General features: G+C 42.7%; 1 protein-coding gene across 1 annotated transcript; it reads right to left on the bottom strand.

Annotated features, from left to right (window-relative positions):
- Positions 1-13,525: 13,525 nt before the first annotated feature.
- LOC309554480 (gastrotropin-like) lies at positions 13,526-20,969 on the bottom strand (the record flags this gene model as incomplete). Its single annotated transcript, XM_082256227.1, has 4 exons — positions 20,856-20,969; positions 18,842-19,014; positions 16,285-16,374; positions 13,526-13,579 (listed from the first exon to the last, which is right to left on the bottom strand). Exons 1-4 carry the CDS (start codon positions 20,920-20,922, stop codon positions 13,526-13,528), a joined length of 384 nt encoding a protein of 127 aa, XP_082112353.1. The 5' UTR covers positions 20,923-20,969.
- Between the last annotated feature and the right edge of the window lie 1,337 nt (positions 20,970-22,306).

Here is a 22,306-nt window from a genome sequence, read left to right as displayed (position 1 = left end):
GTCAACATACTGGATATTTTATCCTCTCTATTTATTTACACATTGTTTGCTAAATTAAGAAATAATTAATGTTAGTATAATTGTCTCTTTATTTTTAGGTTTTAATGAAACATCCCTGTTATTTCCAAAACTTGCCCCTCTCCTTTTCCCTCCCCCCCTCCCCCACTCTAATGCTATGTGGAAGGATAGATCTTTAGTCAGCTGATTGAGATCTATATATTCAGTAAGAACCAACGCTAATAAAAGTATATAGGTAAGCTATCTTTGCCATTTATATACATTATCGTGTGAAAAACATCTACAAATCAGTTTTCTACAATATCTGTATTTCATCTCTCTTCCTGTCTGGCCCTTTCCCCAGGACCCCCCGGACTTCCCATCCAGGGGTGACCGGGGATATGGCTAATATGCCCCCCCTTAAGTTTCTCTGATGGATTACTATATATGCTAATAGGTACCCCTCCCCCCTTTTTCTTTCTCCTTTTCTCTTTCTCTTCTCTCTCTCTTTCTCTACTTTTATTCCATTTTTCCTCTTTTTCTTTTATTATTTTGAGTATATTAATTAAAGAAATAACATTAATTGAGTTTTTCTAGAATATAGAGCTTAGAAAATATGAAATAAATATTCATTGATATAAGACTGGTCAGAATAAAGGAATAAAATATTTTTTAATCTTATAGAGATAAATAATTCTTGATATACTGATAAGATCCAAACAGTGTAAAGTTGGCAATTTTCTTTACTCTTAAAATTCTATATATTCCACATGTATGAATAATATTAACATATATCTTTGTTTATCTATAAATTAATGTATATGTTGCTTATTTCATAGAACATATTGTTATTTCTACCTTGCTGGAACCTGAGGAAGCATCTCATGCGAAACGCGTAGTTCCAGCTCTCCATTCTATCTATGCAGCCCGGACACTTTGGGGCTTTATGTAATGTAATAATATGTATTTATGATTGTTGTACCACATTTAACTCTTACACTTTCTATTGTTGTCAACATAAACCTAATAAAATTATATTTGTTACCTTTTACATGGTTTGGAAGTGTGAAAATAATTTTCTTTTGTTAGTATATGTGGCACATTTAAACCCCCTAGGCCTGATGCTTGGACTGCACCCTTTTTGTGTGTAGACCAGCACATGCCTTCACCCCCTACATACAATTTTTGTTCTTCTTGGGGGAGGTGCCAATAGACGTTTATTTAAATAACCACTGTGTCCCCACCACAATTCCTTAAAGTAAAAAATATTGTCAGTCTTCTTTTGCTTATAGTGCAAAAAAATAAAAACCGCAGAGGTGATCAAATACCACTAAAAGAAAGCTCTATTTGTTAAAAAAAAAAGGACATATATTTTATTTGGATTCATCCTCACACAACCACGCAATTGTCAGTTAAAGTAACACAGTGCCATATCACAAAAAAATGGCCTGGTCATGATGGGGGTAAACCTTTTAGAGCTGAAGTGGTTAAGAGACAAGTCCAAAAACAGATATGATTCCAGTGTAAAGTCACCAACGAAATGTGCTGAAGGTGGAAATAAACAGAAACGCGATCCATTAAAAATGGTAGAGTTTAAGCGCAGAAAATAGAGAGAACAGAAGGTGCCAAAACCCATAGCAGAATAGTCCCACTGGTCCTAGAAAAATACCTAGCGATGATAATGAGAAACTCTAAAGACCTGTTACAGGTAACATCAGAAAGGAGATCGATGAAGAAAGAGGAGGCTGGACCCAGGGCTGGAGGGAAGGCTCCAGAGTGGACAGCGAGCGGGAAGAAATGTCTGCAAAAAAGTGTACTGATCACATAGTAAAGGTACATAAACATAGTAACACAATATGAAGACCTTGGAGAGACTTGCTTTAGATCAGTTACGACCCATGGTTAGTAAATATTTACACCATTTGCAGTTTGCCTACCAGCTGAGACTGGGAGTTGAGGACGCTATCATCTTCATGCTAAATCACATGCACACCTGGATAAGTTTGCAAACACTGTGAGGGTCATGTTTTTTGACTTCTCCAGTGCTTGGGCGAGAAGCTATCAGCTATACAGGTTGATGTTTCTCTTGTGTCATGGATTGTAGACTACCTGACAGGGAGACCACAGTATGTGTGTCTGATAGGGGGATTATCAATATTGAGGTTCCACAGGGGACAGCTCTATCTTACTTTCTTTTTACTGTATATACCACTGATATTAGTTACCAGTCAGAGTCTTGCCATCTTCAGAAAATTTTCTGATGACTCTGTGTGGTAGTGAGATGTATCAGTGACGGGGAAGAGACAGAGTAAAGGACTGTGGTGAAGAACTTTGTCACATAGTGCTAGGATAATCATCTGTATCTAAATGTGACAAAGACAAAGGAGCTGGTTGTGGACTTGAGAAGGAGAAAGGCACCAGTGACCCCCATCTCCATCTGAGGAGCAGATGTGGATGTAGTAGAGAGTTACAAGTATCTGGGGTTGGCTGGAGCAAGAACACTGAGGTGCTCTATAGGAAGGGTAAGAGCCTCCTCTATTCTTTGAGGAGACTGAGGTCTTTTAACATCTGCCTAACGATGCTGAAGGTGTTTTATGCGTCTGTGGTGGCCAATGTTCTCCTGTATGCAGTTGCATGCTTAGAGCTGCTGACACCAACAGACTCAACAAACTGATGTGCAAGTCCAGTGATGTTGTTGGATTGGAGTTGGAGTCTTTAACAACAGTGTTGGAGAGAAGAATGTTGTTCAAGGTACATTCAATCTTGGACAACTCCTCCCACCCACTCCACTATATGCTATTCAGTCTACAGAGCTTTATTTAGTTGAGAAATGACTTTGAAAAAACACACCCTAGCATTTGTCGCTGCAGCCATCTTAAGTAAGGGCAGGTGATTCATGTAGCACTTACTTCCTGAAATCCATCTGCCCTTAGTTCAGGCATGCAGGCAGGAGGGTGTGCTTAGCTGGGAAAGCCCCTCCATCTCTTCTGCAGATGAAGGAAAAAAAATGCCTGGGATGTGTAACTTTACTTTGGCCTATGCCAAGAACAAGGAAGCATCTGAAGGAATGAAAAAAAAGTTTAAAACAAGTAAATATAATGAAACAAAAGGAAAAAAACCCATCGAAGGGCAGGAGGAAAATCACAGTAAAAAAAAAAAACTCCACCAATTTGTGGATACTGTGATTTTCAATAAATATTTTTTTTATAACTCTCTTGGCCATTTTGCTTGGTGTAAGATTATTTCTACAAATAGTCCCATCCTTGGAGGTTTTTTTCCTTTTGGTCTATGATTGGGATGATGGCATTCTTGCAGCCCCTCACCACTTCCCCTTTTTCAGTAAATATAATATATCTTCCCATCTACAGAATTTACTAATACTAGCAGTATAAACTTTATTTGCTGAGACTCATAATACTGAAAAACAGATTTTGGATTTACAGATACTTCAATCCAAATGTAAAATGATTAAAGCTGAAAATCAGGTTTACATCTAAATATACAACCTAAGTACATTTACATAGTTGCCAACATTTGAAAAAAAAAATTTGCAGCACAGCTATCAATTGCTTGCCACACCCACTTCCCTGAAGCTCTGCCCACTCCGCATAATTAATCCCGCCTACTTATCATCAGATTATAGGGTCTACTCATTAAAGAGAGACTTACAGGAAATTGAAAAGGGAATTTCAAACTTAAAGCGGAGTTCCACCCTGGATTTTTTTTTTTTTTTTAATACCCCCGGGACAGTCAGGGCTAGTACATTCCCCAATGGCTAGCCTCTGATCTGTCCCGGGTTGCACTTACCTGTTAGGACAAATACTTACCTTGCAAACGTCTTGTCCAGCGCTGCCATCTCAGATGTGGGCAGCTTGAAGCCAGCGAGATCCCTTTCGGCGTCTTCTTCCGCCTTCTTTGGTCCCACGATGCTCTGCGCCGGCCCCGACGTCACTTCCGGGTCGCGCGCATCATCCCTCTACAGCTTCTGGGCATGCCCAGAAGCTGTTTAGAAGGGGATGACGCGCGCGACCCGGAACTGACGTCGGGGCCGGTGCAGGCGCAATGATTCCTGGGAGCTATGACGTTCAGCTCCCAGGAATCATTGCAGAGCCAGGAAGTGGCGACGGGCTGCGGCCGAGGAAGGAGGAAGAAGGAAGTAAGGTAAGTATTTTTTCTTCGCTACGAGGTAAGTAAAAAAAAAAAAAATATGCGATTATCCATTTCTTTTTCAGGTGACCCGGAGCGAGAAGATGGAGGTAAGTATTAAATTAGGGTGGAACTCCACTTTAAGGCCAAAGTAGCAGAGTTGAAATAATTCTTCCATTCAGCTGCACTACTTCTGCCTAAAGTTTAAATTTTCATCACAATTCCCTGCAATTCTAAAGTGTCAAATGTGCTCAGGTGTGACCATACAATATATAAATATAAATATAAATAAAGTGCAAGGTGTTAAAAAGTACGATAAAACCTAATTAAACTATCTGGTGTAATTAGGTTTTATTGTACTTATTTACACCTTGCACTTTATCTATATTTACAGATTACATTTTTTGTATGGTCACACCTGAGCACATTTGACACTTTATTCACATGTCATGTTACCAGATATTTTTGCACATAACATTGTTGCTTTCATCCTACCTACCTTCATGTCTGTGAATGTGTCTTCACTTCTTCACTCTCCAGAGGTGACGGTCCTTCTCTGCCCTGCTGACTGTGGCGACCGGCGCCGGCGAGGAGCTGCCGAGAACAAGTGCCTTTGATTTAAAAATGGCGCCAGGCAGGGCCATTACGTAACTGCGCATGCGCCCTCCCTTGTAAGAGGACTTGGTCAGCCCAGCTGTTGTATACTTTATATGCCTATCTTTCACGGATGTCTGTAAGTGTATCAGCTCTTTTTTTAATAAATTGGTTTTAGCAATATTACGCTATATGTCCCTTCCTTTCTTCTTGGATTCATCACCCATCATGTGGAAGTGGAGTCTCTGAGTAATTTCATCTGCTGGAGATCTGCATGGTATCTACTGTGGTCGATGAATATTGTGGGGACACCTCATCATCTCTAAGCCTGTTTGACTCCTATACTATAAGGTATTTGGGGTCCCATCCATCTGGTGAGCGCAATTTTATTTCTACCTTCACTGGTGTCGGGAATTGCTGCACTATTTGATGTACACCATCCATTCATATTGGATTACTTATCATCACCTTATTTCTCACTCCCATGGAATGTTTTTGTGATTGGACAATTTATGTTGTTGGACATTTCCATTTTTAGCGCTACACATTTTTTGATTTTTATTTGGTTTATCACTTTTTTGTCTAGTGATTGGTGTTAGCTGCTTTTACATTTCCTTAAGTTAGCGCAGTAATTTTTCTATTCACTTTGGTACAATAAGCTTTTTTAAGCTGTAGCAATTGGACTTGGGAGTGGAAAAATAGAAGAGGGCAGAAAAACCCAGCTATACACGTACTAACGCCAATGCAAAAGGCTTCTAAAAGCGTGTTTATACAGACGCTTTCTCCTGGCGTTGGTACTGGCTTTGCAGCTCGTTTATTTAATGCCCTGTGTGCATGGGGCCTTAGGCCATATTCCTGATGAAGTCTGGGACCGGGTTCTGCAAATGATTCCCCTTGTTTCCTCTTCCCCTTTGTATCAGCTAACCCGATTGTTCATTATTCATCGGATATATTGGACCCCGCGTTTTCTTTGTAGTATAGGTCTACGGCTAGACTTGCTGCAGCAGATGTGGTCAATCGCAGGGAGACTTGATTCATCTGCTGTGGCGCTATCCTAAGCTTAAAGGGTTACTAAACCCACAACAGTAAAATCAACCTATATATGCAGTAAAGCATGCTTGTTATACTCACTGTGGAACCTAAGGTGTTAATCCTCTGCATTGTGTATAAAGGCTGTGTGATCCTGTCTCTCTGATCCTCCCCTTCTTACTCTGTCCCCAACCCATCTCGTGATAGAACAGAGCATTAGGAGTCAGGCTGCACATGTTCAGTTTGGTGTGTATTACTAGAGAGTTGTTTTTTTTTTCTTGGGAGAGTGCATGTGATCAGCACAGGGCAAATTAGCACTGTCCAGACAGAGGGTCAGGGAATAATTAAAAAAACTCCTCCTACAAGCTTTAAGCAGAGACTGATACAAATCAAATTACTGCTATATACTGCTGATGAGAAAAGATATTTAGCAGTTTATATTTACTAAAATAATTGCATCTCTATGTTCTGTGTACTTTGGTAGACCAGATATACTGAATGCTGGGTCCTGGGTTTATTAACACTTTAAACCATATTGGATGGTAGTTATCTAAACTATTAATAATGTAACAGGTCGCTCTCTTAGTATAGATCCACTGACATGTATTTTGAGTCTTCTTGTTAGGATGAGTATAAAGAGTTCTCTTTATTTATAACCCAGGACCCACTGCACCAGCATAGGGTCTGACAATGGGTCCAAGGATTTCATCCCGATACCTAATGGCAGTCAGGGTGCCATTGTCTAGCCTGCAGAGGTCTTTGCATCCCTCCATGGATACGTCTCCCCAGACCATCACTGACCCACCACCAAACCGGTCATGCTGAATGATGTTACAGGCAGCATAAAGTTCTCCAATGCTTCTCCAGACCCTTTCACGTCTATCACATGTGCTCAGGGTGAACCTGCTCTCATCTGAAAAGCACAGGGCACCAGTGGTGGACCTGCCAATTCTGGTGTTCAATGGTAAATGTCAGTCGAGCTCTACGGTGTCGGGCAGCAAGCACAGGGCCCACTAGAGGATGTCAGGCCCTCAAGCCACCCTCGTGAAGTTTGTTTCTGATTGTTTGGTCAGAGATATTCACACCAGTGGCCTGCTGGAGGTAGGTTTGTAGGGCTCTGGCAGTGCTCATCCTGTTCTTCCTTGCACAAAGGAGCAGATACCGGTCCTGCTGATGTGTTAGGGACCTTCTACGGGCCTGTCCAGGTCTCCTAGAGTAACTGCCTGCCTTCTGGAATCTCCTCCATGCTCTTGAGACTGTGCTGGGAGACACAGCAAATCTTCTGGCAATAGCACATATTGATGTGCCTTCCTGGAGGAGTTAAACTGGCTGTGCAACCTCTATAGGGTCCAGGTATCATCTCATGCTACCAGTAGTGACACTGACCCTTGCCAAATGCAAAACTAGTCAGAAAAGATGAGTAGGAGAAAAAAATGTCGGTGGTCCCCACCTGTAAATCTTCTCCTGTTTTGGAGGTTGTCTCATTGTTGCCCATCTAGTGCACTTGTTGTTAATTTAATTTACACTATAGCAGCTGAAACTGATTACCAACCCCCTCTACTACTTAACAGACCAGATCAATATCCTAGGAGTTTAATTGATTAAATGCTATACTCTGATTAAAAAGTTTAATTCCTGTCTGATTAAAAAATGTAATTCCTTTAATTTTTTTGAGTATTGTATATATTTCTTATGTAAAGCCATGTTTAAATTGGATTGTATATGGAAATGCTGGTGAATTTTGTTTTCCTTTTGGAAACACTGTATTTGATATGTATTAATTGTAGTTTGTCCTTTTCATTTCATATGGAAATGTGCTGTGATGGGATGGCGTTTTTTTTTTTTTTTTTTTAGTATTTATGAGTACACCCCTCACATTTTTGTAGATATTTTATTATATATTTTCATGTGACAACACTGAAGGAATGACACTTTGCTACAATGTAAAGTAGTGAGTGTACAGCTTGTATAACAGTGTACATTTGCTGTCCCCTCAAAATAACTCAACACGCAGCCATTAATGTCTAAACCGCTGGCAACAAAAGTGAGTACACCCCTAAGTGACAATGTCCAAATTAGGCCCAATTAGCCATTTTCCCTCCCCAGTGTCATGTGACTTGTTAGTCTCAGGTGTGAATGGGGAGCAGGTGTGTTAAATTTGGTGTTATCGCAAACAACTCTCTAAGGATCTGAAAAAATAATTGTTGCTCTACATAAAGATTGCCTAGGCTATAAGAAGATTGCCAAGACCCTGAAACTGAGCTGCAGCACGGTGGCCAAGACCATACAGCAGTTTAACAGGACAGGTTCCACTCAGAACAGGCCTCGCCATGGTCGACCAAAACCATGAATGCCAACATGTACTGTGACATACTGAAGCAGAGCATGATCCCCTCCCTTCGGAGACTGGGCCGCAGGGCAGTATTCCAACATAACGACCCCAAACACACCTCCAAGACAACCACTGCCTTGCTAAAGAAGCTGAGGGTAAAGGTGATGGACTGACCAAGCATGTCTCCAGACCTAAAACCTGTTGAGCATCTGTGGGACATCCTCAAATGAAAGGTGGAGGAGCCCAAGGTCGCTAACATCAACCAGCTCCGTGATGTCGCTGTGGAGTGGCAACCTGTGAAGATCTGGTGAACTCCATACCCAAGAGGGTTAAGGCAGTGCTGGAAGATAATGGTGGACACACAAAATATTGACACTTTGGACGCAATTTGGACATTTTAACTTAGTGTTGTACTCACTTTTGTTGCCAGCAGATTAGACATTAATGGCTGTGATTTTAGTTATTTTGAGGGGACAGCAAATTTACACTGTTATACAAGCTGTACATTGACTGCTTTACATTGTAGCAAAGTATAATTTCTTCAGTGTTGTCACATGAAAATATAGAATAAAATATTTACAAAAATGTGAGGGGTGTACTCACTTTTGTGAGATACTGTATAAATATATATATATATATATATATATATATATATGAATACATTTACATATAGGCCTTACATGTCCCCTCCCTAGCCCCATGTTTGAACTGGAAAGTGAAATGAAAAGCAGCGCTCAAAAATAATATTGGGGAACTGGAGAAGGTGCAGAGAATAGTAACCAAACCAGTGGCGGCCCGTGCATAGGGGGCGCCAGGGCGCCGCTCCCCTACCCCAAAAAAATAAAAAAAAAAAAATAAAAAATTACAAAATGAACAAATAAAGTTGTGAAAAAAAAAAAATTGGGTTCGCCGGCCTCTGTGATGGCACTAGTGGCTAGGGGGGGGGGTTTACGTCCCAGAAGAGGCGCCGATTGGCTGCCTTCTGGGGCGTAACCTGGGCGCAGAAAAGAGCGATTGGTCACCCCCCACCTGGCTGTGATTGGTCCAGACTCCAGCCTGGACCAATCACAGAAGGACATCATCTGGTCACGTGATGCGTGGGGCGGTGCACCGCCCCGGCGTCACGATCACCGCTTACGCCTTCCGGGTTCCATTCCTTCCCGCGGCTGAGAGAAGATAGAAGACTCCCGTCCGCTCAGAGATGTCGCCGACGCCGAGTCGCCGCTTGACTAGGAGGACCAGTCCAGGACCAGGAGGAGACGGAGACCAGGAGTCGGATCGGGCGGCGGCGGGCCTTCTTCGTGGACGGACGGCAGACCGCATTCGGATCCAGGCCTCGGGTCGGAAGAGAGAGACGAGTCCAGCCCTGTGCAGCAGCAGCCCGGTAAGTCCTCAGTCCTCCTCCTCCTCAGGCCTCTGTCCACTCCACAAAAAAAAATGCATGCCTTGCCATTGCCTGCCATCCATGCCATTGCCATCCATTGCCTGCCATCAATGCCATTGCCATCCATTGCCTGCCATCCATGCCATGCCATCCATTGCCTGCCATCCGTGCCATGCCATTGCCATCCATTGCCTGCCATCCGTGCCATGCCATTGCCATCCATTGCCTGCCATCCATGCCATGCCATTGCCTCCTGCCATCCATGCCATGCCATCCATTGCCTGCCATCCATGCCATGCCATTGCCTGCCATCCATGCCATACCATTGCCATTCATTGCCTGCCATCCATGCCATGCCATTGCCTGCCATGCCATCCATGATGATAATGATATCTGCTGCAGATATCATCATCATGGATGGATGGATGGATGGACCCAGGCCAGAACAGGTAGGTACAGGCAGGTCACGGTGCAAGATTTATCAAGTTACCCAGGCCGGGCCCAGACCAGAGTGTGCAGATATCATTATATATATCATCATGGATGGATGGATGATCCATCCATCCATGATGATATATATATATATATATATATATATAAAATGATATCTGCACACTCTGGTCTGGGCCTGGCTTGGGATATTATTCTTGCACCGTGACCTGCCTGTACCTACCTGTTCTGGCCTGGCCTGGGTCCATCCATCCATCCATGATGATAATGATATCTGCACACTCTGGTCTGGGCCCGGCCTGGGTAACTTGATAAATCTTGCACCGTGACCTGCCTGTACCTACCTGTTCTGGCCTGGCCTGGGTCCATTCATCCATGATGGATGGATAGACCCAGGCCAGAACAGGTAGGTACAGGCAGGTCACGGTGCAAGAATAATATCAAGTTACCCAGGCCGGGCCCAGACCAGAGTGTGCAGATATCATTATATATATCATCATGGATGGATGGATGAAAGGGGCATGTATGCTGGTCACTACATTGAAAGAGGGCATGTACGCTGGTCACTACATTGAAAGGGGGCCTGTACGCTGGTCACTACATTGAAAGGGGGCATGTACGCTGGTCACTACATTGAAAGGGGGCCTGTACGCTGGTCACTACATTTAAAGGGGGCATGTACGCTAGTCAGTACATTGAAAGGGGGCATGTACGCTGGTCACTGCATTGAAAGGGGCATGTACGCTGGTCACTACATTGAAAGGGGGCATGTACGCTGGTCACTGCATTGAAAGGGGCATGTACGCTGGTCACTACATTGAAAGGGGCATGTATGCTGGTCACTACATTGAAAGGGGGCATGTACGCTGGTCACTACATTGAAAGGGGGCATGTACGCTGGTCACTACATTGAAAGGGGGCCTGTACGCTGGTCACTACATTTAAAGGGGGCATGTACGCTAGTCAGTACATTGAAAGGGGGCATGTACGCTGGTCACTGCATTGAAAGGGGCATGTACGCTGGTCACTACATTGAAAGGGGGCATGTACGCTGGTCACTGCATTGAAAGGGGCATGTACGCTGGTCACTACATTGAAAGGGGCATGTATGCTGGTCACTACATTGAAAGGGGGCATGTACGCTGGTCACTACATTGAAAGGGGGCATGTACGCTGGTCACTGCATTGAAAGAGGGCATGTACGCTGGTCACTACATTGAAAGAGGGCATGTACGCTGGTCACTACATTGAAAGGGGGCCTGTACGTTGGTCACTACATTGAAAGGGGGCATGTACGCTGGTCAGTACATTGAAAGGGGGTATGTACGCTGGTCACTACATTGAAAGGGGGCCTGTACGCTGGTCACTACATTGAAAGGGGGCATGTACGCTGGTCACTACATTGAAAGGGGGCATGTACGCTGGTCACTACATTGAAAGAGGGCATGTACGCTGGTCACTACATTGAAAGGGGGCCTGTACGCTGGTCACTACATTGAAAGGGGGCATGTACGCTGGTCAGTACATTGAAAGGGGGCATGTACGCTGGTCACTGCATTAAAAGGGGCATGTACGCTGGTCACTACATTTAAAGGGGGCATGTACGCTGGTCACTGCATTAAAAGGGGCATGTACGCTGGTCACTACATTGAAAGGGGCATGTATGCTGGTCACTACATTGAAAGGGGGCCTGTACGCTGGTCACTACATTGAAAGGGGGCATGTACGCTGGTCACTACATTGAAAGGGGGCATGTATGCTGGTCACTACATTGAAAGGGGGCATGTACGCTGGTCACTACATTGAAAGGGGGCCTGTACGCTGGTCACTACATTGAAAGGGGGCATGTACGCTGGTCACTGCATTGAAAGGGGGCCTGTACGCTGGTCACTACATTGAAAGGGGCATGTACGCTGGTCACTGCATTGAAAGGGGGCCTGTACGCTGGTCACTACATTGAAGGGGGCATGTACGCTGGTCACTACATTGAAAGGGGGCCTGTACGCTGGTCACTACATTGAAAGGGGGCCTGTATGCTGGTCACTACATTGAAAGGGGGCATGTACGCTTGTCACTGCATTGAAAGGGGGCATGTACACTGGTCACTACATTGAAAGGGGGCATGTACTGTGGGATTAGTGCTAGGGGGCCTGTACTGTGGGGTTTGTGCCACTCTCAGTCAGTGTATCCCATAATAGGGTGTCACAGTATATCCCATAATAGGGCCCCTGCTCCCTATTATGGGATATACTAGTACTGAGAGACCCCTTAATATGTTATATATTGGGAGAATTTGTTCACGCAAGCAAATTATAGGGGACAAAATGGGTGGAGTCTATAAGGGGTGGGGCTTCTGATAAATGGGAGGGGTCAAAATAGAAGGGCGGGGTCTTGCGCCCCCCCATCTTAAAACTTCACCAGCCGCCACTGAACCAAACTAATAAGAGACATGGAGGAAAGATTAGAGGAACCAAATTTTACTTCTTTTGAGAAGAGGAGATTAAGGGGGGATATGATGAACATGTATAAATACATAAGTGGTCCATATACACTTGGTTTTGAGTTATTCACTTTAAGGTCATCACAGAGGAGAAGGGGGCACTCTTTACATCTGGAAGAAAAGAGATTTGATCCCCAAATAAGGAAAGGTTTCTTCACAGTAAGAGCTGTGAAAATGTGGAATAGACTGCCTCCAGATGTGGTTCTGGCCAGCTCAGTAGATTGCTTTAAAAAAGGCCTGGTTTCTTTCCTAGGTGTACATAATATAACTGGGTACTAATATTTATAGGTAAAGTTCATCCAGGGAATATCTGATTGCCTCTCAGGGAATCGGGAAGGGCAAATTGGATCATGCTTTACTGGGGGTTTTTGCCTTCTTCTGGATCAACTCAGGATATTGGATTGTGTATATTGTATTGTATGATTTTTTTTCCTTTTATAGGTTGAACTGAATGGACTTTTTTTTCCAACCTGGCTAATTATGTAACTATGTACTATGTAGCACACTAATGAGCTCATCTCTCTGTCACTCTGCTCTGTCCTCCTATCAGCATGTTACTTGCACTGCAGCACAATTGATTGGCTCCTTGTGCTTTTTCTTCCTTTCCTAGTCTAACGCCAGCTTCATTCCGGCACTGATGCTCTAGGATGGGGGGTTGGCAACCTCTGATCTGGGCTTGCCAACCCACCATGGAGGCTAAGGACTGTAGGTGGCTAATAGCAGGTTAAATACAGGTACATTTACTGCCTGCATTTAAAAATTTACATGTAGGGATGAATTCATGAATACAGAGCTGTGTCAATATGTGGCTTTTATCTTTGCCTGGAGTTAGGCTTTTCTATGAATTAAAATTAGCTATGCTGTCAATCCCCAAATCTCCACTAACTTCCTGAGAAGGAAGTTTATAAAAGAAAAGAGTAATCAGATATTGAAAAAAAAATGATTTTATTAGGTGCTTTGCCTTATGACATCTTTTCTTTCACCAAGGGAATAATCATGCATTTTCCATCATGATAATTAGTCATTTATTATAAAGAAAACTGGATACAAATTCTTATGAAAACTTTATTTTAAAAAAACAACACGATTTCTCTTATGCAAGTCGTTTGCTGATTCTCTTGAAAGTAACTCCACCAGCTTCTGATGTCTGAAATAAAATAAAATACCAAGGTGAATTAAAGGGAATAAATGTAGTGATTTAGTTTACTTTGTGCATTCCTGACAACTGCTAATCTACAAACCTTATGGACCAATGTACACGCACAAACCGGAAAAGTCTCTGTTTCACCTGGTGTTTTACTAAAATAAACTTGGGGGTTGGAATGGGGTGTACCCTGGCAGCAGCTGCAGTCAAATAGGCAGAATTGGCCTTTCTCTGGGCAATAGAGTAATATGGGTCAGCATTATATTTTCATGCTCCATTCACACTTGTCTGACTCCAAACTTTGTGCAACTTTGGATGGGTGCGACTTTGACTTTGACCAATGATAATGGACAACTGCTACACAACTGTCGCATATACTGTATAACATTTAGGTGCATCTTTCATGCAAACTTTGAGGGTTTGCATTGCAGTCTATGGCACTCAAGTTGCATGAAAGTCAGACCAAAGTAGTACAGGAACCTTTTAAACTCACTGCGAATTTAAGTCGCACATATTTAAAGCTCTTTTGGCTGTAATTCTCCTGTACATCACAGGAGGGCAGTTTGTTCTGCATTCCTGTGACCTGTTTTCAGCAGACAGCGGGCAAAAGCCTGCTGTCAGCTGACGTCACTAAGCTGGTGCAGGCTCTGGAAGGTTTGCCGCCATATGGTCGAGATATGCCCACATGCCTGGACCGGAACCCGACTCCCACAGCTCAGCACTCTAGTGGGGGGGAGGGGGGGGTAGAGCAGAGAGCTGCTGACTGACAGTCACCAGCTCTCTGTTCAGGGAGCTCTGAGAACTGAGCGATCAGTGGTGTTTGATTGCTCAGTTCTCAGTCTTAGAGCCAGCAGGGGGGCAGATGCAGCATTGGATTGATGCTGCATCCAGCTAAGTATGATTCTGAAAAAAAAAAAAGAAAGCCCATACTTCTCTTTTAAACAGTTGTCATAGAAAAACATGGGGTGCAAATTGTCATGCGACTTTAGTGTCCAAAGTCGCATGACAAGTCGCACACATGTAAATGAAGCCTTAATTATTTTGCTGTTTAGCTATTTTTAAAAGTGACAGTAAATTCTGTTTTAAAAAGAGAACAGTCTATTGAAGCATGTATTCTTAACTCAGAAAGGTACATTCTATTACTCTCAGCCTCCTCCAAATTCCTTTTTTCTTTGCTGCTGTGATCTGACTTCCTATTAGAGGTTGACTCTGTTCATACTTTATGGTCCCACTGTATGTAGGAACTTAGCCTACCCCTTTTGCTCGCTCCGACCTTAAATGGACTAGGGACTATGGACTATGGGGTTTGTACTGTACAGTACACAAAGCAGTGCACATGACCGCAGCTAACATGCACAGCTCATACCAAACAAACTGAAGTGAGGGGAAAAGGAGGAATCAGGAGCTCACTGAAGACATTGCAAGGAGGCCGAAAAAAACAGTAAGGGCTCTTTCACACGGCCGTTCAGATTTTTTATTCAGCTGCGGCACTTTTTATTCACGGACACGGATGACACTTGTGTCATCCGCTCCGTATGTCCGCATATCATCCCATCCATTTGCGGATGATATAAGGACATAATGTATGTCTATGGGATTGAGGATGTCAGCGGATGACACCGCTGACATCCGATTTTGAATCCGTTCCGTTTTTTAAACGGAAGAAAAATAGGGTTCTGTTCCATTCCAAAAAACGGAACAGAACTGAAAGGACGAACATCGGATGTCAGTGGATGGTCATTCGCTGACATCCGCAATCCCATTGACATACATTATGTCCGTTTTTCATCTGCAAAAAAATGGGATGAAATACGAACATACGGAGCGGCCGTGTGAAAGAGCCCTTAGAAAATATTTTATGAAGAGTAGATTACTAAGTAATGGATGTGTATGGACTAATTTTTGAAAATACGAATATTGTTTAGCGTCACTTGTGTGTAAATCTGATTAAGAACTGCTTAGATAAACTACAAGAAACTTTGTAGGCATGTAACATTCAGAAGTATTAATCGCCTATTACTAAAATCACAGTGTATATATGGGCATATCTGTTCTGCAGTGGTTACTGGGGGGCTTTCAAACGAATCACCTGCGGGTTACCTGCACTGAGCCATAGACCTCTGTTATTACCTGCCGGTTTGGGGCGCTTTCAGAAAGTGCTCCACACCTTCAGGTGTATAATAGAAGTCTATGGCAAAGTGCAACTAACCCACAGAAAAGCCACAGGTGCACTGTGCTGCACCCGCAGTGTGGGTAAACCACAACGCATCAGTGTGAAAGCAGCCTTAGGCCCCTTTCACACGATCGGTACAACCCAAGACTTGTGCCCGTTTACACCTGCCTACCTCCAATCTGATCCGCTAAAAAAAAAAAACAGAAGGGGATCAGATTGAAGGGCCTATTGGGTAGAGTGGGCCATGTCCATGTCCGCTCTGCATATGCAGAGTGGACATGGACCTGTCATCTGCCCACTCCACTCATTGTGGCCTGCGACCAGTTACCATGTCGCTTAAGTGGTCCTCGCTTGTCAAAAGGTTGGGCACCCCTGCTCTAGTATCACCCTTGTCAATGGGTTCCAAAAGCAGTGATTTCAGACAATTGATTGCTCAGGGATATTGAGCTTTGCCTTATTGGGTATATCCAAAAAATGTGGGTGACATGTTTATTTTTTTTCAAAGCATGCTAAATTCAATAAAATAGATGCCTACCTCTACCAGTTTTCCTCCGACAATCTCAGATGAATGTTTGTATTTTCCAAAGTCTACAACAATTTTGCTTCCATCCTTTTGGACCGTTGCCTGTATCAAAACATATGGATATCAATAAAAAAGACTCTTAGGAAGTAATATACTGGTTGTATTGTAATTAAACAAGAAGTAAGGGTTCTCTTTTTTTTTTTTAAATCATACTTACCTAGGTGGATGTGTCTGTCCCCCGAGGGCTCTAAGGATGAGAACCGAGCGATCAAAGACCTCAGAGCTCCATGAGCAGAGAGCTGTCAGTTAAAGCTATCTGTTCCCCCCACCCTGTCCTCACTGGAGCGCTGGGCTGTAGTGGGGGCGGGAGCGGCTGACTCAGGCTCTCAGCGGCTCGCTGAGAGGCTGACCAGGGTGCCAGTCCATGGATCTGGGTGGAACCCGACCATATGATCACAATCTTTCCCCAGCCTGGATCGGCTCTGTCTAGTCAGCAGACGGGGGGTTTCAGCCCGCTATCTGCTGAAAATGGGTCACAGGAGTGCAGAACGGACTGCACTCCTGTGATCCACAGGGGGAAGTAAAGCCAAACAAGCCTTGGCTGTACTTCTCCTTTAATTTTAGTGATAAACAGTTTATGCACGATTTAGAGAGATAAATGGAAGTTTTTCAATATTCATATACAGTAAAACCTTATATTGAGAGTAACTTGGTTTGAGAGTGTTTTGCAAGACAAGCAAAAATGTTTTTTTTATAAATTTTGACTTGATAAAGCGATGTCTTGATATAAAAGTAGTGTCATGTCACAACTGAGTATAAAAGAGAAGAGAGGCGCCTCTAAGTGTAGCAATATGGTTACATTTAATGAAGGTTCAACATTTAGCAACTCACATGGTTGATGATTAAAACAGGCACATTTAAGTATGCGGGCATCCGGGGTAAAGCTGTCCATATAGACCATGGGTGTCCAATCTGTGGCCCTCCAGCTGTTGCAAAACGACAAGTCCCATGAGGCATTGCAAGGCTAACAGGTACAAACATGGCTCCCAAAGGCAGAGGCAACAGCTGGAGGGCCGCAGGTTGGACACCCTTGATATAGACCGTCCTCAGCACCGCCATAAATGTTATCCCTTCCACACTGCGTTCTACGAGCGCTTCAAGCCTTGCTTTCAGATCGCTCTACTGCAGGATAGTCTTCCCGGTCACGACTGCAGACTGACAGCGGTGAAAGTTGGAGGTGAGGAGGATGGTCAATGTTGAAGCTTTATTAAATGTAACTATATTGCTACACTTAGAGCTGCCCCTTTTCTCTTTTATACTCTGTAGCTCCTGCTGGATTTTGCTACTAATCCCCTTGTGGAGGCTTCCATTTGTGGATGGACATTTTATGGTTACACAACCTATCACATTGCTATAATCTTTTTATATAGACTATCAACTGAAGGACTTATGAATAAATGGTTGTGGAACGAATCATCTGAGTTTCCATTATTTCTTATTGGGAAATTCGCTTTGATATACGAGTGCTTTGGATTACAAGTATGTTTCCAGGACGATTTATGCTCACAATCCAAGGTTTTACTGTATAGACATTTATGATTACTAACATACATAATTTTCATCCAACCATTCTCTAATTTAATTTTATAAAAAACAAAAAAGGTTTGTACTTTATTGTTCAGCCAAATGTGATTTTCTAAAACTGCCCAAACACTTGAATATCTCTCTCTTGCAACCATGGCAACCGTATCTGTTTGTAGACAGGGTTTTTATACCCCTGTAGAAAATACTACAATATGGCTACTAGATGGGGCTATCAAAAAAAAAAAGTTGCCATCTAATGGCCATAATGAGGCATTTTCTGCATTCACGTGTTCAAATTGCCAAAAACATAGACTACAAACATTTGATTTTTCCCTATATGCTCAGAACAAATTTACACAGCTTTGATGGTTAAACAGCTATACAAATTTTCATACATATACTCTTAGGGGCAGAGGAGTTGTGTAGCCACAAAGATTTATGGTCATAGATATAATCAAATGGCAAACTTGTGCTGGCCATACACAGAGTGAATTTCATCCAGTTCCTGATGAATTGGCCAAAATGCACTCAGTGGGTGGCCCTGCCAGCTGCCTCTGGCTCAACATCTCCCAAAATTGAAAAGTTGAAGAAGCTGAATGGAAAAATGTCAGCTGAACAGAGCCTGCATCCAATCAGATGCAGGCGCGGTTTGGGTATTTTATCAGCCAGCAGGGCCGACTGTCGAAAAAAAATGGCCGCAGTACAGCATTCGCCCAACCATGCTGAGTGAACTGGGTGGGGGAATCTCTTTTATTTTTCAGCCAGCCTTTAATTAGCTTTAGGCACATGAGCCTGTTATGCTTTATGTATTTCATGTACGACAAGAGAACCTTCATTCTAAAATACTCTGCCATGTGCAGCTGGATTGCCATTGATGCCCACATTAAAATGATGTAGCAATCAGCAACTCACTGAGGAGCTTTCATGGTGTCATTTCTAATCACCATAATTGAATACTGTCACACCAATCCCAGGCTTTACTTACTTTAAATTTTTTGCCGCTCATGGTCTCCATTTCAGATTCCTTCCCAATGGTGAACTTGTTGGTCATGGTGTGGCCTGGGTAGATCTGGGACCAGGTGAAGTCATCACCGTTCTGCACCACTTCTGTGGTGAATATGAAATCCTTTCCTTTCTTAATTGTTTCTGCTGGAATTCCTGGAAGAGAAGTACAAATTGTATGATTATAATAATCACCATGATAATCATAAATTGTCATTTTGGTTTCAGGTTTACTTTGTTGAATCAAACACCATCGAGTTTCAAGCAAAGATCATTGTGCACACTAAAACAACCAGATTTTTCTCAGCATTGCCTGGTACTTTGGGGTATGGGAAGCCTTTCATTCACTTACCTTTCTCCTATGATGCAGTGCTAGGTGCCTGAACAGTCAATTGCCAGGCCTCAGGGCCATACCTTGTAGGTTTGGGAAGAATCCATAGCCTTGTGTAAGCTTTTATTTGGAGCATACATAGAGCTTATTTTCTATGTTCCTGTTGGCAAATCCTGTTGGGTGACGGGGAATTTAAAACAAAAATTGGGGTGGAGCCGGAGGGGTAGGACAGCCTTTAAAAAAGTCTAAAAAATGAAAAAATGGCTGGGAGGGAGAGTTTTTTTTGGCAAAATAAACATGCAAAGGGGTTGATTTACTAAAGGCAAATAAACTGCGCACTTTGCAAGATCACTTGCACCAGAGCTTAGTAAATGAGCAGAAGCTCTGCTGACTTCCATCATCCAATCATGTACAAGCAAAAACACTGTTTTTTTATATCTTCCTTGCATGTGATTCGATATTTTTTGCAAATTTAATCTTTACCTCATTTACTAAGCTCTGGAGCAACTGCTCTTGCAGAGTGCAACTGCACTTTGCACAGTGTACAGTCTATCTGCCCTTAGTAAATCAACCCCAAAGTCTCTTCTGCCAAAAAAAAACTCTTCTACTTGCTCCTAGCCATGTTTAGGTACACCCCACAATGTAAAAAATAGAGCTGGGTGCTAAGGATGTTGTAACCCCTGTGCGTTATGTCCAGGAATTAGATCATCAATGGCTGCCCAGTGGCCACATTGGGGTTGGTTTACTAAATGCAAAAAGAATGTGCACTTTGCATTTTGCAACAGCAATTGCTCCAGAGCTTAGTAAATGAGCAGAAGCTCTGCTGACTTCCATCATCCAAACAGGTGTAAGCAAAAATACTTTTTTTTCTATTTTCCTTGCATGGGATTGGGTAGTCTTTGCAAATTAAATCTTTACCTCATTTACTAAGCTCTGGAGCAACTGCCCTTGCAGTGCAACTGCACATTGCACAGTGTACAGTCTATTTGCCCTTAGTAAATCAACCCCAAAGTCTCTTCAGCCAAAAAAAAAAAAAAAAAAACCTCTTCTACTTGCTCCTAGCCATGTTTAGGTACACCCCACAATGTAAAAAATGGAGCTGGGTGCTAAGGATGTTGTAACCCCTGTGCGTTATGTGCAGGAATTACATCATCAATGGGTGCCATGTGGCCACATTGGGGTTGGTTTACTAAATGCAAAAAGAATGTGCACTTTGCACTTTCCAATAGCAGTTGCTCGAGAGCTTAGTAAATGAGCAGAAGATCTGCTGACTTCCACCATCCAATCAGGTGTAAGCAAAAATGCTTTTTTTTTCTATTTTCCTTGCATTGGATTGGGTATTCTTTGCAAAGTGAAACTCCTTTACTAAGCTCTGGAGCAACTGCATCTGCAGAGGGCAATTGCACTTTGCAAAGTGCACAGCCTATTGTCCTTTAGTAAATCAACCCCATTGTGTCAAGAGCCTCCTCCCACCTGTCATAAAGCTCCACTTCAGGTAAAGCTGTTGCTTTGTTGACCATGGGCATAGCACACAAGGTCTTTGAGATGCACATATTTGGGTGAGACATGCGAGTATGCTTAACAAGAAATCTGAAAAAGGTTAATTTTGTCCCACTCATGTTCATGGCTAAGTGTACTAAATGTGTCCAATAATAAATTTTCTTACCGATTATCTGCATGAAGGGTTCGTAGTTCTCCTGGCTTTCCACCTCATATTTTCCATTGAAACTCATGGTGTCTCTGCAAGTCTAGTAGGGCTATAGAAGAAGAGAAGGTGTAGTGAGAGGGATAAGTTGTTACAGTGAGCTGCTATGGTTATTTAAATGTTTTTTTTCCCCCTCACCCCTCCCACCTCCATGCTTACCATCAGCACTCTACAAATCCCCATTGTCCAGTCGTCCAATTCCAGGGAGTGCCACCCGGTGACTCACCTGTATTGGTGTTATTGAACTGCAGATAAGCACACTATTTATTGCCCTGAAATCCAAGTATGATCCAGCTACTCAGGAACAATGGAAATTTCCTTTTTATTGTAGTAATTCTCAAGGCTGACCTACTCAAAGAGTGATAAGGATCATTTTGATGAACTTATCTGTAAGCATAAAGAGTATTTTCATATTTGAAAATTAAACTAAATTATAAATTTGTTATGTGTTCTTATATACACAGCAATTTTTAAATCATTTTTTATAAGTTATCTTATGTGAAAAAGAATATGTAACAATTGTAAAGTAGGTGCTACACCTATTTGGCACAAAAGTGGAAATACAGTGCATCCGGAAAGTATTCACAGCGCTTCACTTTAAAATTCCTTATTTTTCCTCAAAATTCTACAAACACTACACCATAATGAAAATGTGAAAAACCTTTGCAAATTTATTAAAAATAAAAAAAATGGAAAACCCAATAAAGACTTATCCAGTCCCCAAAACTTCAGACCGATCTCAATTATTAATAATGATCTTAAACTTTTTAGTAAAATTCTTGCCGCCAGACTATCCAACATAATCTCCAAGCTCATCTCTACTTCCCAATCAGGCTTTATCCCAAACCGCCAAATTACTGATAATATCAGATTAGCTTGTAACGTCCTACAAGATGCAAACCTACACAAGAAACAACTATTACTATTAGGTCTTGACATCCACAAGGCCTTCGACAGTGTCTCCTGGGACTACCTAAAACATCTCCTCCCCAGATTTGGACTCACAGGCGAGTTTCTAAATGGTTCCATGGCCCTGTATAAAAACCCCAAAACCAGGATCAGAATGACAGGTTGTAATTCCAACTTTTTCCCACTGGGCAAAGGCACTAGGCAGGGATGTCCCTCATCCCCTTTATTATTTGCCCTAGCCATTAAGCCACTCTCCATAGCTATCAGAAGATATGATGGGGTGGGTGGGTATGAGAAGAGCGGAGATTCATATAAACTAAGCCTTTATGCTGACGATGCTCTACTTTTCATGCGAGATCCTCTGCGCTCATTGCCAAATTTGTTGACAATATTGGAGAGGTTCGCAGGAATATCAGGTCTAAATATCAATATGTCAAAATCTATTGCATTACCAATTAACTTCCCGCCACAGGACATCATAAACCTAAAAACTATATTTCCTT

This window comes from Pelophylax lessonae (genome assembly GCF_965119305.1).
Source record: "Pelophylax lessonae genome assembly, chromosome: 4".
In the NCBI taxonomy this organism is placed as follows: domain Eukaryota; kingdom Metazoa; phylum Chordata; class Amphibia; order Anura; family Ranidae; genus Pelophylax; species Pelophylax lessonae.
Note: the sequence above shows the minus strand (reverse complement) of the source record. Positions and strands in the feature narration are given on the sequence as shown.